Source organism: Protopterus annectens, chromosome 1.part1, assembly GCF_019279795.1.
Source record: "Protopterus annectens isolate FY-2018-M chromosome 1.part1, PAN1.0, whole genome shotgun sequence".
In the NCBI taxonomy this organism is placed as follows: domain Eukaryota; kingdom Metazoa; phylum Chordata; order Ceratodontiformes; family Protopteridae; genus Protopterus; species Protopterus annectens.
Window position 1 is genome coordinate 944,280,927 of NC_056726.1, and position 16,804 is coordinate 944,297,730.

The 16,804-nt window shown below is 39.4% G+C and overlaps 1 protein-coding gene across 1 annotated transcript in view; it reads right to left on the minus strand.

Moving 5' to 3' along the window:
* The window catches only part of CPSF3 (cleavage and polyadenylation specific factor 3), a 710,232-nt gene that overhangs the window by 251,246 nt on the left and 442,182 nt on the right, over nt 1–16,804 (minus strand). Inside the window, exon 14 of the mRNA XM_044079083.1 lies at nt 518–612. Coding sequence (XP_043935018.1) covers nt 518–612 — 95 coding nt within the window. The remainder of the gene's footprint in view (nt 1–517; nt 613–16,804) is intronic.

Sequence of the window (16,804 nt, forward strand, 5' to 3'; positions counted from 1 at the left end):
GCGGGCAACAGAAAGGGGCAAAAGCAGAAGGCAAAAATGAAATGGGCATAATATATACAGACATTGCATACGGATGACAAATGTGATAAATTAAGCTGAAAAGAAAGGAATGAGGGTAAAAAGAAGGCATATGTAGCAACAGAAAGAAGTATGTTTCAAGCTGGATGTAATAAAATATTGCATCATGAAGGAGGTGCTACAACCTTAGAATTTAGTGAAACAGAATTAGTACAAGTGTGCATGGGGTCCATGGCAGGTACAGAAAAAGCAAGTAAAGTAAGGGACTAAGGTATGAAAGAGGCACGTGCAAAAGGGTTAGCTACAATATTCAGGAAGACCTGAATGACTGCCAGCCTTTCATCCACATTTTATATGACTATGCAACTGCAAAAACAATTTATTTTTGAGGCAAGAGCAGTTACGTTATTCACTGAATAAAAACATAACAAGTACATAATGTTATATTTGACAAACAGCACAATTTTGAAAATCTGTCAAAATTATGTTGTGCACTCACCTCTAATACCACCATTCCAGGCTCCAGCACGATTGTGATCTGTTTCATTACCTTCAGAGCTGGTCTGTCTTGAACTTCTATTTCCTGCACATCACCTATAAATAAAGGTAACACTAGCATATAATTTGTTTTTCAAAGTTCAAAACCTGCTCCAAAATGCAAACCTCTAAGTAAAAAGAAAATGTCACAAATACTTCCATCTGTCTTTATTTAATGTTCAGACTACCTATTTAAATGGATGAAAAAAGATACATGAAAGATATTCAAACAATTTCTCTTACAGAATTCACAATTCAAACAAAAAATCACTGTAAGCAACAAAAAACAAATGTAATGGTGTAGGTAAACTGTTCCTCCAGTAAAACAAGCATACAAAGAACAAAAGTAATGGAGGCAATGGAGCACAGCTTCTAAATACCAGAATTCTTTATTTCAGTTGCAAATAGGTGAGCGCTTCCACAGCCAAAGCCGCTTCATAAGACAAACAATGTAAAACTGTGATGCTTTTAAATAGGCAGCAGCCAATCATATATCAGACTCAATTAAGAATATTTAAAGACAACAGCTCATTTAAAACATGAAACATCCTAACACTTGTCATTAAAAATTGTTAAAAATATTTTAAAAAGGAAACAAGGGTGTAGAAACATAACAAATAGATATGCTATCTAGCTAAGGGTCTATTGACCAAGACAGGTTTAATAGAAATCTTGTCATTCAGTCCTATCCCTATGTTTGCTCTCATCCTTATAATCCACTCAAGTTCTTTATTTTCCACTTTGTTTTTATTAGGTTCACCTGTGTTGCCCATTTTTACCACTTCTATAACCATAAATTTAAAAGTATGTTGATTGCCTAGCTTGGTATCTATCTGACAGACAATGGGGGAAGTTTTGAACACCTGGACACAGGGAAAAGGATGTGTTTCAAAGATAATGCCAACTGCAACACTATCAACCTAGTCTATTTAGCCTATTGCACTCTCTGCCATTCCTTCTATATTGGGATGACAACCCGCAGGTTGCAAGATAGGATGAGAGAGCACACCTATGATATATCGAGACAAGCTGACACCAATGCCCTAGCCAAACATGTTACCAAGCTAGGCAATCAACATACTTTTAAATTTATGGTTATAGAAGTGGTAAATATGGGCAACAGGGGGGGCCTAATAAAAACAGGGTGGAAAATAAAGAACTTGAGTGGATTATAAGGATGAGAGCAAACATAGGGAAAGGACTGAATGACAAGATTTCTATTAAACCTCTCTTGGTCAATAGACCCTTATAGCTAGATAGCATATCTATTTGTTATGTTTCTACACCCTTGTTTCCTTTTAATGATTTTTAATGACAAGCATTAGGATGTTTCATGTTTTAAATGAGCTGTTGTCTTTAAATATTCTTATTCTTAATTGAGTCTGATATATGATTGGCTGCTGCCTATTTAAAAGCATCATAGTTTTACATTATGTTTGTCTGATGAAGCGGCTTTGGCTGCGAAAGCGCTCACCTATTTGCAATTGAAATAAAGAATTCTGGTATTTAGAAGCTGTGCTCCGTTGCCTGCATTACTTTTGTTCTTTAAAAAAATCACTGTACTTTGTTCTTTGGTTTGATTCATGGCTGGGTGCCATATCTGGGAAATCTAGCAAGCCTTCTTTGTGTCTGCTCAGGTGCTCCAGCTTCCTCCCTTATCTAAGAGGCAAGCAGGAAGTTTAAATTGGCAATCATCCAAGTAAGAGTGTATGCGTGTGTGCGTGTGTGTGTGTGTGTGTGTGTGTGTGTGTGTGTGTGTGTGTGTGTGTGTGAGAGATAGTTTAGTTCCCTATCCTGAAAATTAGTTTTCTGCTTTATGAAAAGAAATTAATTAAATTTGACTCCGAACAGCTCAGCCATTCTTAGGTTCTGTAAAACTGTTCTAAAACGTGTGGTAAAGGTATGCAGAGGGATTCAATAAACCCTATATGGTCATGTTCCACTGTATGTGCGTCACACAGCAACAACAAAATTTATATTCAGTAAGCGTTGTGTAGAGGTGTGCACCCCCACAAAAACAAGGTAAACTCCATGGCATACCGATTACAGCATAAGAAGCTGAACTGCAAGCTAATCAACCGATCCAATGTGGTAGAGCTATTCAGCAAGATATAAATCATCTGTGTAGACTCCTTGCTGGTTTCTCCTGTGAATTCCAAAACTTTTGGAATACAAACTTATAAAGAAGTCCACATGGACAATATTACGAGCTGCTTCTGCTTTAATTAATTTGTATGTGCTACAGGCTAAACCTAATGATGCTGCTGCTACCAATAGGCCTCGGCCGAGAAGGAGAAGAGTTTTCAGGCCCTGTTTAACTTTTCACAACCTACACGATGTGGAAATTGTACAGCCCCACAGGGTGGACAGGGGCACACTACAGGAACTCTGCAACCTCTGCCATCCTCAACTCAGAGCCAGAGCCTACTAGGGAAGACATATCAAGTGGAGACAAAGGTATGTGCAGCCTTTAGAATCTTAGCTACTGGTACCTTTCAGACACCAACAAGGGACATGCTGGGGATGTCACAGATATCTGCATCAAGGATCCTCCACCAGTTCCTGAATGCTATGCCCAACATGCCAGTGACCACATATATTTTTCTCACAGTTCTGATGAGAGGGCCAGAAATATGTAGGAGTTCTACCGTGTAAACACACTACCCTGAAGTACTGGGTGTCACAGATTGCACACATACAGAAATGAAGGCACCACCCTGGGAAGAGGGTAAGCTCTACATAAACAGAAAAGGCTGCCACTTTATCAATTGCCAAGTCGTGTGTAATACCAAGGGAATCATTTTGAACATGTGCGCTGGCACCCCTGGCAGTTACCATGACTCAAATATCTAGCACACCTCCCAGCTGTGCCAGATGTTTGCTGGGGGGAATTAAGGCTATGCACTGGAACTGTGGCTGATGACACCCACCAGAAATGCACACACCCACAAAAGAATGCCATAATGAGGCACACGCTCAAACCAGAAATATAGAGCATGGGTTTGGGCTGCTGAAGTCACAGTTCTGGTACCTAGATACATCTGGGGGAGCCCTGCAGTACAATCCATGAACATGTACAGAAATCTACACAGTCTGTGCCATGCTACACAACATAAGCCTGAAGAAACAGCTTCAGAAGGATCAGCAAGGGGAAGGAGCACACATCCTACCACCAATGCCAAGGTCATCACAGCCACGGGCAGATGAAGAGTCACAAGGGAACTACCAGCTGCTGTGGATATAGGCTGAAGTAGGCATGCTCAGTATGCCCTTGCATTGGCTAAGACACAATTCACAACACATGCAAATACCACCTAGCGGCCTAAAACCTTCCTCTTACTCACAAACATATAACACTGATGCCCGGCAACTCACACAACCTTTACCTCTCCATGTATTGGCTCTGTACTGTCTGCATCCGATACACTCAGCCCTGAACTAAAACTGTGGCAACTGCTGCATTTACAAGGAAAGTCCTGAACCTGGAGTGTATTGTTTAATAACATGAATGCATAACATATCCTTGTATTTCATTACTTAGTCCAGTAAGCAAGTAAAAGGTAGGAAATGTGTACAGAAATTACCTTAACATGTGACAGCAAAGACTTATTTGACTTATGTGTCCATTATTAAGTAGTAGACCCCAGGCATCAATGATTCACACAGTCATACCTATCAAAACTACTGATGATCATTGCATGTCCTTAGGTTAGCACCATACATTTGTACTGGAAAATCATTAAAGAGAAACGTTAGAAAGTAATGATACATAATGCAGTTTCTGACTTCACAACAATCACAAGATCATTCACTATAAAGTTGGGAAATTTTGATGCTATTAATTCCAAGATCAATTTAAGTCAAGGGTACAATTATCAGTTCAACACCACAAATGCAGATATACTGAGCACTAAGTTAGCTAAGCACCCTGAGCTTCAGACACAAAGCTTATGTATTCCTGAATCCAAAAGATAGTAAACATGGATATGGCACAGTTATCATCTTGCACAGGGTGTTGTGTGTGTGCGGGGGGGGGGGGGGGGTGCAGGAATCCTAAGCTGACACAAAAGGCTGGGCGAGTGTGTGTGAGTATGAAAGAGAAGCAGACAGACATTTGGATAAACCAACAAATGACCAGTAAGACAAAATGACTGTTGTGTGTGTGTCTGTGAGGGTCCTCCAGGTGAAACTAGTGTGCGAGTATCTGCATGAATACACCCAAGCTCTGTGATGGCTCTATGTCTTGGTATGTTGAACAGGTATGAGCCGTGCATTGTAGAGGTGGCAGTTCACTGGTGTTGTCCACCACCATGAGAACCGACTCTGCCAGGAGTTGCACTAGCACGTCCATGCCCATGGTCAGATGCACTGCTACTACCCGAATGAGACTGATGTCTGCCGGACAAGCTCCCTTCATCGGGACACAGAGGACCATGACCCCATGGCCTGCCATGTCTGGGTGCTGACAGCACACTCACTGACGGAGCAGTGAAAGTACTGCCACTATGGCAGCGTGATTGGGCATGACAAAGTTGTCTGACAGCAGATGATGTGGCTGACCTACAGCCATGAGTATGCCATTTTCCTCCTAGCAGACAGTCTATCACAAACAACCTTGTTCAATGAAAGACACCCCTTGTTACGTGTCATTCATGCAATCCACTGAATTGGCAACACAGTGGAGGAAGTCATGCATGTCAGAGTGTGCCACATCTACAACCCTGAGTATTTGTCTGGAACACCTATGAAAATATGCCTGTGCCTCCATGATGGCCCTAAACATGCACTCAGTGGCACAGGAAGGGACAGCAGGCCCTCTCCAAGCACCCCATCAACCCTCTTGGGTGGCACCTCTCCTACACTTTGGCTACGGCTAGAGTCAACAGGTACTGAAGCTGCAGTAACCACACTTCCCTGATCAACGGCCTTGCCTTCCACCTGTCCAATATCTGAGGACTCAGTGGAATGGGTAGGTGTAAGCCTACTGACTGTGTCCGATGGAACTGCATGGGATGGCTGTATGCCAACCTCAGTGTCATATTCAACCTCTGCACCACATGACTGTGGTGACTTTGCCACCATCAGAGTCTGCTGATACAGTGACATTATGTGGCAGAGGGCCCACACTCCCACTGTCATGATCACCTGTGATAAAAAGCAACAGACACAGGAAAAATTAATACCTACACTACTATAGTGCAATATATGCTAACAAATTAACAGTGCTGCCAGTATTACAGACAATACAGCAATACACACAACAGGCCCGACATCAACAGCATACATTAAAATAATTCTTTTAAATTATTCAGCAGTACTGACATAAAAATGTTTGGCTTACCATCTGCAGAGGAGATTCTCCTCTGCAATCCAGACAGTCCTGGAAGAAGTTAAGCAAGAGGTATGGGTAACATCATCACATCTAACAGTAACATAGGAAGTAATAGTGTTATCCCTTTATATGTCCATTAACTATACTTTCAACAAGAACCTGGCTCTCAACTCCAGCCTAAGCTAATAACTGTAGTAATCTTCAACCCCTCCCCCCGAAAAAAAGACAAGTGATACAGAAGTAACTTACTGATTTCAATTGTTGTACTATATAACAGGATTTAACTGCTGAGATACCAAAGTCTACCTGGAAGCACCTCCTGGGATGTGCTTGCTGCCTCTGAAACTGTTGTTCCAACATCCAGCACATGATTTACTGCACTCTCCTGGGAGCTGTCTGGATCCCTGATATTGACCAGGAATTCTTCATTAGGTGTTAGTGGTGGTTCCCTAGCAGGCCCTCCCCTGGTATCCATCTGGTCACGGCCCACTGCAGCTGCTCTCTTCCATGCAGATGTGATTATGTCAATGGCACTGTGCCGCACCTGCTTGTATGTCCTGCCATGACCACCCACAGCATTCATATCATCAACTATCTGGCACCATATTTGCATCCTACGTGCCATACCTCCCAGTCCCCTTTCCAGCAGAAAAGCACCATGTTGCCTAAAAGGTATCCACAATCAACTGGTTCTCAGCATCGGTGAAGGGGGTCTCTGAGGATTGACATGCCTGAGTGGCATACACATAGGTGTCCTAAAAGACATCAGAAGGATAATACACAAGTAACGCATAACTAAAAAATAACTGTTTCCAGAGAAAACAGAAAAGGTAGACAATCAGTATCACCCACTGGAGTAACATAAAACAAAGTAGAGATGTGAAATACGAACATGCAGGATGCAAAACAAGGAGAGTAACAAGAGCAAAATATCCTTGTTTGTGGCGTAATATTAACTCAACTTTGCTCCACCCCCCAAGGGAACAGTGTACCCTTGTTTGTACCATAACAGTAACTCACCTCCCCCCTCCACAAGAACAGGAAAAGGACACATTTTGCTAACGAAAGTTTGACAGCTAAAAGTGCTATCAAAATAGCTGTACCCGAGGCATTTGTATATATTTATCACACAGCATTCCATTTTCATGTATACTTCTGAAATGGCTTGACAACATATGCCCATGCCAGTACACTTCTAACTAATGCATACAGTTAACAGTGCAAAAGCCTTTGCTTCAGATTTTTCTTAAATACATTCCAGCACATGCAGTATGTAGCTGACAAAATAGAAGCATACCTTATGAAGTTCAGTACTCCTCTGCATAGATATATACTGAAGAAATAGTTTATGTGCAGTCTTCCCAACACAGACAAGTTTCCTCACCATCAGTTTGCCTAGCTACACGGTTACTTTTTTATACAATGGACATTCAGGGTTGTTAGCACGGAGAAGATGCAAATGAGGTGTGAACTCATTAGAAATGCTGAAACTCAAATACATATAACCGTGTAGGAGATGTAAACAGTGCAGGCGGTCCCTCAATGTTTGGATTTAATAGATTGCAACTGTGAAGGACTAGCAGAAAGAAAATTCAAAAGATACAACTGCATTGCAGGCTGCCTTACTTCCACTGGGTGCGTTAGATTAGATCTAAAAAAGTGTTAGATGTAAGGTTAAAAATGTAAGTAGCACACAATCCATAGGTTGTGTTCCTTAACATCCAACCCGTCCCTTCATTTGTTGGCAACTGCATATATTACTTTCACTTAATATCCTCACACATTTTAAGCCCAATTTATTGATATAGAATGGCTTACACACTGTATGCTCAGATAAATAAAGAATGGCCAACAAATACAAATGTAAGACAGAGCTGTAAATCTGTAAACATGACAGGTTGTGTGATCACTAGGTGCACTACATCCAAAAATAATAAATGTGCAAATAACACTGTATGGATTGATATCACTGTAGATGCTGTTGTAGTTAGTTGTGTGCAGACTGAGTTCAGTTCTTTGTTGCAAAGCTATTTGTGTGGCAAAGAGGGATAAGGCACCCATCCTGTGTTCTGAAGGTGCACTGGAATGAGTTCAAATCCAGATCTATGTAGACATATCTGGTGTGAGTCATCATTTTCTTGTGTGTATGTCATACATTGACTTTCTACATTTCAACTACTTACCCCTTCTTTTTCTTGTTCTCCTTTTCTGTCTTTGTCTAATTTTTTTTGAGGGGGGGGGCAATTGTTTGTGTGAAGTGGCGCTAAATGCAATCACTGGAACAAAGGTGTAAGTGTAGGACTGCCATACACATGGTTCCGGATTTGAATACAAGATATTCCATACACTTTTACTGTTGTTCCACTTCCCATTATAGTCACTCTTACTTATAACAATTAAGATAATAGAGATGACAGCAATTACATGTATGAGGGTTGACACAGTAGTACTGTGTCATTTATTCATTTATCTGTGTATTATCACATTTATTATCAGATGTATGACTGTGGGTATGCTGTGTGCTATATTCCTGTAAGTATAATTCTGCTGTCTGGACTCACATGGCTTTCACATTTGCCTAACACACATACAAAGGTGCCTGTAAATCCAATAACCTCGGAACTGTAATTGCAATTATGTGATGCCTTGCTGATGCTCTCCTCTTACCACTGTGCAAAAGTGTTGCTGGGGAGTGCGTTGCCGAGCAACATATTCCAATGACGGTAAGCAGAGCACAACAGTTTTAAATAAATAGTGTGCGCATTACCAGTAAACGCGATAACTGGAATTGGTGGGAAAGCATCAGTCTCCATTGCTCTAGATCTGTGGCAGACATGGTAGGCATTTGTGAGGAAGGTGCCAGGTTTAGGGCACAGAGATGGGGTATCCAGGGGTCCAACATTTTTACTGGACTCCTAGTTAAGAACCACAATGACAGGCTTCTGCAGGAGGACTACTCTGGCTTCCAGTATAAGTCAGAGGCTTGGGACAGTTTAGCTCGGGCTGTATCCAAGTGCCACTAATATCCTGCACACTGGAGAGCAGTGCAGGCATCATTATAATGACCAACGGAAGAGGAAGGATAAACTCAACCACTGGATTGAGGAATTTACGACTGAGAACATCCCACACCTGTGTATGTATCATCTACAGAGAGTACTTGTAAGACTTGGATAGCTGAAAATAGGTAAGACTAGTATTCATAATGGTCTTCTGTGCTGTTTTTTGTTTTTTTCCACAGCTGCAAGTGACCATGAGTACAATGTCCGAACCCATAGGCCTACACTGGCGAGGATGAGGGAAGCATGTGGTACGTATGCAGCAGAAGAGTATTGTTATTGTAGCATTAAAATTAAAGATAGCATTTACATATCTCAACTGTAAAAGCAAGTATGCATGCATTAGCCATAGCTCGCACACATCTTCTGTCATCCCTTCTCTATGCCTCACCTATCCTCACTAACTTATCCAAATCAAATCTCAACAAAATCACAAAATGTTACAACAATATAGCAAGATTTGCTCCAGGCTCAGAATACAGAACTCACCACTGCCATAATCTTCAAAAATTAGGTTGGCTAGAGCTACCCAACCAGATCTATTATAACCAAATCATAATAACTCATAAAATCATCCACCAACCTTCCTACACCCCCAGTCTAGCTAACATCATTACCCCATATAGCAACCTAGCATCCCTTCACTCTTCCAATAGAATGCTAGTACAACCTACCAAAGCCAATAACTCAGCCGGAGATTCCTTATTCTCTAACACTACTGGTAAAATATGGAACTCCCTTCCTGCTGAATTAATGACCAATTGCTTCTTGCCTCACTTCAAAATATCAGTAAGACACACATGTACAATAACTGGCTATGTCCTTGTCTAAACCCTGACTAAACTCAAATTACTCAGTCTGAGTTACTACACTGACGAGTTTCAACCAAAGCTTGTCTCAGTCTTAGCTAGGCCCAGTCAAACCCAACGTTACTTATATAATCCATTAATCCATCTTAGCTATCAAAGATATTTTCCCTTTTCTCTCCGTACCCTCCTTCAATTAATTTTCTCTACCCCCTTTATATTATCTCTTGCTTCCATTATCTGAACTGCAACCACCTTTCTCAGCCTCTGCTGCCTTCTACCCTACCTACCCTTCTCTTATCTCATTCTTCCTCTCTTTATAAATGATCTGCCTTTTCCCGTCTCCTCTTCCTATACCCCCATTTCTCTTATATGTTTTATTTTTTTCTCCCTCTATAGTTTTCTTCCATCTCCCACTTTGTTGTTGACTTTCTCTTACCTAAATAAAACCTTACTTTGAACCTCTCTTCATTATGGAACCTATTAGTAGTTGTCTTTTGATTTTTGTTAAATTCCTCAATATCACTGTAAATATTACCTTACTTAGAACATTCTCTTAAATATGTAACCTATTTGTATTTTTCTTTTGATTTTTGTTAAATTGCTAAATATTACTGCATACGGCATTTTAAATGTTTATCTGTTTGGAGCTTTTCGCCCCGGGCCTCCCCTGAAAATAGATATGTATCCAGTCGGACTTTCCTGGTTAACAAATGTAAAAATAAATAAATAAATAAAATTAGTCTGTAGCACAAACCAACAAGTACAATATTAAACTTTAGTCAGAGGTTGTGTGTTCAAATGCCACACTTCCCAACTATACAATACTGTTAATTCTTCAATAATATTTAAAGTAAAACCTTCATACCAGTGGCACAAATGCCCTGCTGTGAACTGTAATCTGTAAAACTGACATGTGCAATATATGCACATATGAAGGATTACCTGCTACAATCTGTAGTATAGTGTGCAGCTGTTAGGAGGTGGTAGTCTTAAATGTAAAAGTTAAGATAACAGAGTCAAATAACTGTATTAATGAATTGTATGTGACATACGAAGGGCACTGATCTCCTCTCTTTTTTTCTCACCCAAACCCGTCTCTCTCTTGTTTTATTTTATTTTTGTTTTATTCCATACTATTTAAAAATAATTTCTGTGTCATTTTTGTTTTCTTTTATGAACACTATTTTAATGCTCTTTTATTGCAAATCATTAACTTTTATTTTTTATTACCTTTTTTAATTTTATTATGTTTTGTTGAAATGTGTCCATGTCATCCATGTGTACCACATCACTAAACGCTCCACAGCACAGCGGCATAGGCCTGTCCCCCCTCCATCAGCTCCAGCACCAATGCCCAGCACATCTGAGAGCCAACCTGGCAGCACTGCCTCTTCTGCCCCTGCACTACCTGCACCCTCAGGTAGTCCTGCCCTGGAGCCTGGTCTACTGGTACCCTCTGGGAGCAGTGGCAGAGGTGGAGATTTTTATCACCTGCACCAAATTGCCAGGGATGGTGTGTTGGGTTGTGGGCCACACCACTGATGCATGCCTACACTGGCTGGATAGGCTGCTCTCCCTCATTTGGAGTGGTACTAGCAGGAGGAGACATCAAGCACTCCAGCCAGCAGTGGAGTGAGGTAATCATGATGACAGTCCAGTGGGTGAGGACTCGATTCTCATTGTCACCCAGCTTGACAATCGAGGGTTCGGGATGTCCCTGCCCTCACCACCAACCATGGTTACCCCCAACCTTTTGTGTTTATCACCAATCCTGTCTCTTGTCATGTTTGTCTTGTCTGTCTGCAACTTACCTGGCCCAGAAATAAGTACGTCCCTTCCCCAACATTCCTCTCTCTCAAAAAGGATCGTTCCGGTCACAACATAGAAAAAAAAAAAAGTAAGAATGTGACAGCAATCGACTACACACAATGTTGAATCTGATGAACAGAGCACATGACTGCCATATAGGAGCACATGTAACATGAAACTCCTATGGTTAATATCATGGTTTTGCAGGCCAGTAGCAAGTAAGACTTGTATTGTGGCCATACCTTTCTAGAAAGCCTTTCCAATGCAGGCCGCCTGGCTTCATCAGTAAGATCTATATGAGGTGAAGCAAGGTGCATCAACTTAAATCAGACTCTAAATCCTATTTGCCACTTATATTGAGCCTCCACACACTGACCTTAGCACTCCTTATTCCCACATTCAGCAAAAGAGCAGTTGTGAAGCAATATTAACCTCTTTGAAAACTGCTACATAACTCTTCTTTTGAGGGATATGAAAGACCCTTGAAAGATCAGTGAGGAAGACTTCAGCATTACCTGCTTCAATCAGCAGCAATTATGGTGACAGCACCAGATAAGCAAGTGTAGCCAAGCTCTCCCAGCTGGAAATAAAACTGATCATTGGATGACATGGAGTCAGAAGCAATGTATGCAAAGTTCTGTACGTGTGTGTTTGTGTGGACTCAGAGGATTAAACAATAGTCCATAAAAGTGCACAAGCACCGAAACATAATGAAATGGTGTCAACACTTTAAAAACAAACCCACCTGAACAATAAATACTTTGAAATCCAAATGATCAAAAAAGGAAAACAATTTCCTTTCTCAATCGCTTGACCTAAACCTCAGAAGTAACTTCAGATCAAATTTGTCTGAATAGTGGTACACTCAGGGGAAGGGTTTTTTGTATGTTAATGTGTATGGTTGGGGTTAATATGCATGAGGACAGTGTGCAGGCCTCTCTGCCTCTCATGTGCTAACCCTAACCTTGCCCCTGCCCCAACCTTACACATTAAAACTTACAAAAACTCCTTTCCCTAACAGTACTGCTGGACACACACACGCAAACACACACACATAAAACACAATCACATATGCACAATGCTAAATCTATCCCCGGACCTCGTTATTACTCTAACCATAACCCACAAACACTGACACACTCCCAATCCAAACGCACTTACTGTACTTATAAACATTTGGCTTTGTGTACTTGAAGACTGTCACACACTCGAGAATGAGTGAAACTGATCTATTTTACCCACTCGAACATGCTGTTGAACAATGTACGGATGGACATCCATTCCCAGACATGGAGATGCTATGTGTTAAGGTGCAGAGCAGCAACAGCTGCTAAACCAACTCTCAGTACCACCACAAAATTTGGAAAAGTAGCAGGTATGACTCTCCAGTAATTGTACCTGTACACATTTCTTCAACAGTTTTATAGTGAAGAGTCAATGGTTGACTGTTGATAAGGATTTGTTTCTGTGCAGCATGTATGACACGGTACTCGAGTATACTGAGAGCTTGATTTAAGCCATCCAGACATGGTTCTACTTACAAATCATGAATACTCACTATATCAAATTTCAAAAGGTCGAGATGAAAACACTGAATGCTGCAAATCCTGAACATTTAAATGAATGACTGTCACATAAGTGGAAATGCAGTAAAATACCAACAGAAGATCTCTAAATATGAGACTACCCCTTTAAATGTATACACTACATTCTACCCAAACGTCAGAAGTAAGCATTCATGGTACACAACACCTACCAACATTTCAAACATGTGGTAAGTTAAAACTTGTAATACTATTTATTCATGCACCCTTATTCACTTTTAATAAACAGTTAAAAACTACAGTAACTGTACTTTGTGTTTTAGAACAATACCTCACAAACTGCTCTAGCAAAACTAGCCATATCCTAAATAAATGACAAGTTAAAACAGAAAGAGAACATGCCAAAATGACTTCAACTACTTTTTATTCTTTGTTCTTGCAGAGGGGCAAGCCCCCCTGCATCCCCCATATGTTAAATATACCATTTCCATGATTGCACTATTTTAAGGAAAAGGGCAAATTATAACTAATAATGTATATGAACAGATGGTATGTTGTAATATATATGTGTATTAGCACAAGTAACAGAAGTACGGTGTTTGCTGTATATGTTCATTGTTGAAGTGACTTGTTAATATCAACTACAGGTGACACAGGCAAAAAATCTCTACAGTGCATTGTTCGATATTCTGAACATTTGATAACACATGCATTTTGATTAACTTTCAGGGTTCTAAACATTTTTGTATTTTCGTCTCGATCTTATGAATTTTAATATAGTGAGAATTTGTGATTTCAAAGTAGAACCCCAGACATTGCTGCTTGCACGTTTGGTGACCCTCAGCAGCCTACATCGTAGGACAGCTTGCTACTTCTGAGGAGAAGGAGATATCCCTACTTCAGTGGTAGAACCCTGCAAGCATACTTAACAGCTGGAGAAGTATTCACGTCTTGCAATTATTGGTATACTATGAGCAGGCTTACATTGGGAATAAAAGAACAAAACAAAAAAAAAACTCAGCATTCACCTGCAATATGACTTTATGACTCTTCTGATTTTATTATTTTTCTTAACATTTTTATGGAACAATTTTGTGGGGCCGCGTTTATATATTCATATTCAGTAATATCTCTGTGTTGGTGGAGTTGCAATAAACAAACCAAAACAAATTTGATGAAATAACTCTGGGGAAATTAAATAGATTTTTAATGCCCACACCCAAGGAAAGAATGCTGTTAAAAACCTGACAAGGTTTGTAAGTGACTCCATATAAACGTTTTTATTTTTATCAAGGAATTGCAAATGTAAAAGTGCAGTTTAAACTTAGTGACCAATAAGCTCAGTTTGGGTCCTGGGGAAGAAGTTTATGACTTGAGCTTTATTTCGGCAGCTCCTGTACCTTAGCTCTTGTTATACATAACTAAGTTGTGGACATTAATAGCAGTAAACAGATGTACTTTTAAGTCTGAACCTCAACTCTTTTTTAATAAGTTCAGTCTTTGAGAATGTAGGTGGTGGTTGGTTGAAAGTTAAACTGCAGACAAACACTCCCAAAGTATTAATTTACTTGGGCTTTAGTAACACTGGCTGTGAGACAGTAGATTTTTTTCTTATACTAAGCAGTCAGAAGTATACCACAAGTATGGAAGTAATAATTCAGTTTTGACTTCAGTCTGTATTAAATGAGTACTTGTTTTTCTTTAGGGGGGATACCCAAGTTAGGGAATAATAAAGACGAGATGTGATGAGGTGGCAAATTCACTTTTTAGAATGTGTGTTGCCAATATTGCATCACTTGCTCAAGAGTACTGTTTTGTAGTGTTATGCTACACTGTTATGGTAAGCCAATTTAATACCGATGAGGGAATATCAGTCAAAATATGTCCAAGATCCTCTAGCTGCTGAAATTTACGTAGAAAAACAGCTGTGTGTATGTGCAATCTTATGTTTACTGTGTTGCAACTTAATTACAATATTTTACAAATGTTACCTTGTTTCTTTTTAATTTGTAATGTGTTGAAACATCATATATCCTTTCATCAAAAGCTTTTTATTTCATATTTCCTTCTACAGCATTTTAATGTATCTGTTAAAAATATATTATTCCAGAACATCTTTCTCTCAGTCACTCCACCAGGCCCCTAAAAATCCTATTTTCTTGTACTAATGTTTTTTTTTCTTTTCAAATTAAAATCTACAAATTCCAATTTGCTCAATGTTTTTGTTAATTTACTAACTTCTTGTACAAACCCTATTTTTCTCTATATCGCCCATTTCACATTTCCTATACCTTCTTTCTATTTCAAGTTCACTGGTATCATCTCTCGATCTCTTTAAAAGAAGCCCAAATAGGAAAGGAAAAAAAGTTATATGATGTAGCATTTGAAAACTCTTTTATTTTGTTTACAAAATCTCTCTTCAATTGGTTTAGTTTAGGATAGAAAACTCAATTTAAAACACACTCCATTACTTCCATTTGGCGGAGGTACCAGGTACAATAAACTGAAGAAATGTTCTAGATTGAGAGTGGAGTTTATTTACAAAGAAGCATAAAATCGAAGTTCACAACTTTGACAGAAAATAAGCGCACTTTTGTTTAAAAAAAATCCTAGGCAAATTTAAAATTTTCAACCAATCCTTGCAAATGCAGCTCAGGCCAAGCTTGTTTGCAATACCCAGTTACACAAACAGGCTCGGTTTATGCCCAGAGTAAATCCACAGGACGTCTATCGACTATACTGGTACATCCACAGCTTACCTTTTAGTCACCGTCCACAACAGTCTCCATTCTCAGTCTCAAAATCCTTCTACATGAGCAGCAGACACCTATGATCACTGTGGCTATAAACCTTACTTATAACAGATTTTCTAGGTGATTCATATTTGACTAATCTTTTACATAATGCCACAAGCATAGCATACTGACTACATGTGCTATCAAGTTCTAACCACAATGCATAGTATTTGCAAATACTTTTACATGTGAAACAGATACTATGCAACACAGTTTTCTTCTTGTATCGCCACTACTAGATCATTCCTATTTGTGCAATCTGGTAATACCATACAATCTGTGGATATTAAAATTAATGTTAGTCTTGCTCCTTCAAAACCCTCAATATTGTTCTTCTACATTTGTCTTTACTGCTTTTACAATATTATCTGTATAACACTCAGACAGTACCAGAAATTAAATGGCAATACTGTTTAATGACTACTGCTTACTTACTCTCCACACATATCCATTCACTAAAGTATAACCACTGACTTCCAAGAGAATTCCCTCATAGACCTTATTTAATACTTTTCCATACCTACGTCTTCCAAAATATCTACACTCATGTCAAAACCTTTAAATAAACCTAAGTTAACTAAACACATTTTATCTCCTATCTTCCTCTGCTTCTCAAGCACCATAACATGCTAATAACAGTTTCTGATTTAACAGTGCTTCCTGTTTCTTTCTGAAACATATTCAAATAGTAATGTTTATCTTTCATTCTAATAGTTTCCTACACTTCTGCAATAATGTGCATTAAACAACTCTTCAGTTGATTACAAAATGATCTTCCTTTTGTAAATGTACCCTTACAATTTCACCAGACACTTACACACAAAAACTCATACTTTTGCAACACATTCATTAAACAATTCTTTGAAAACATTTAACTTTTCAATATCCAATGAAGCTTAAA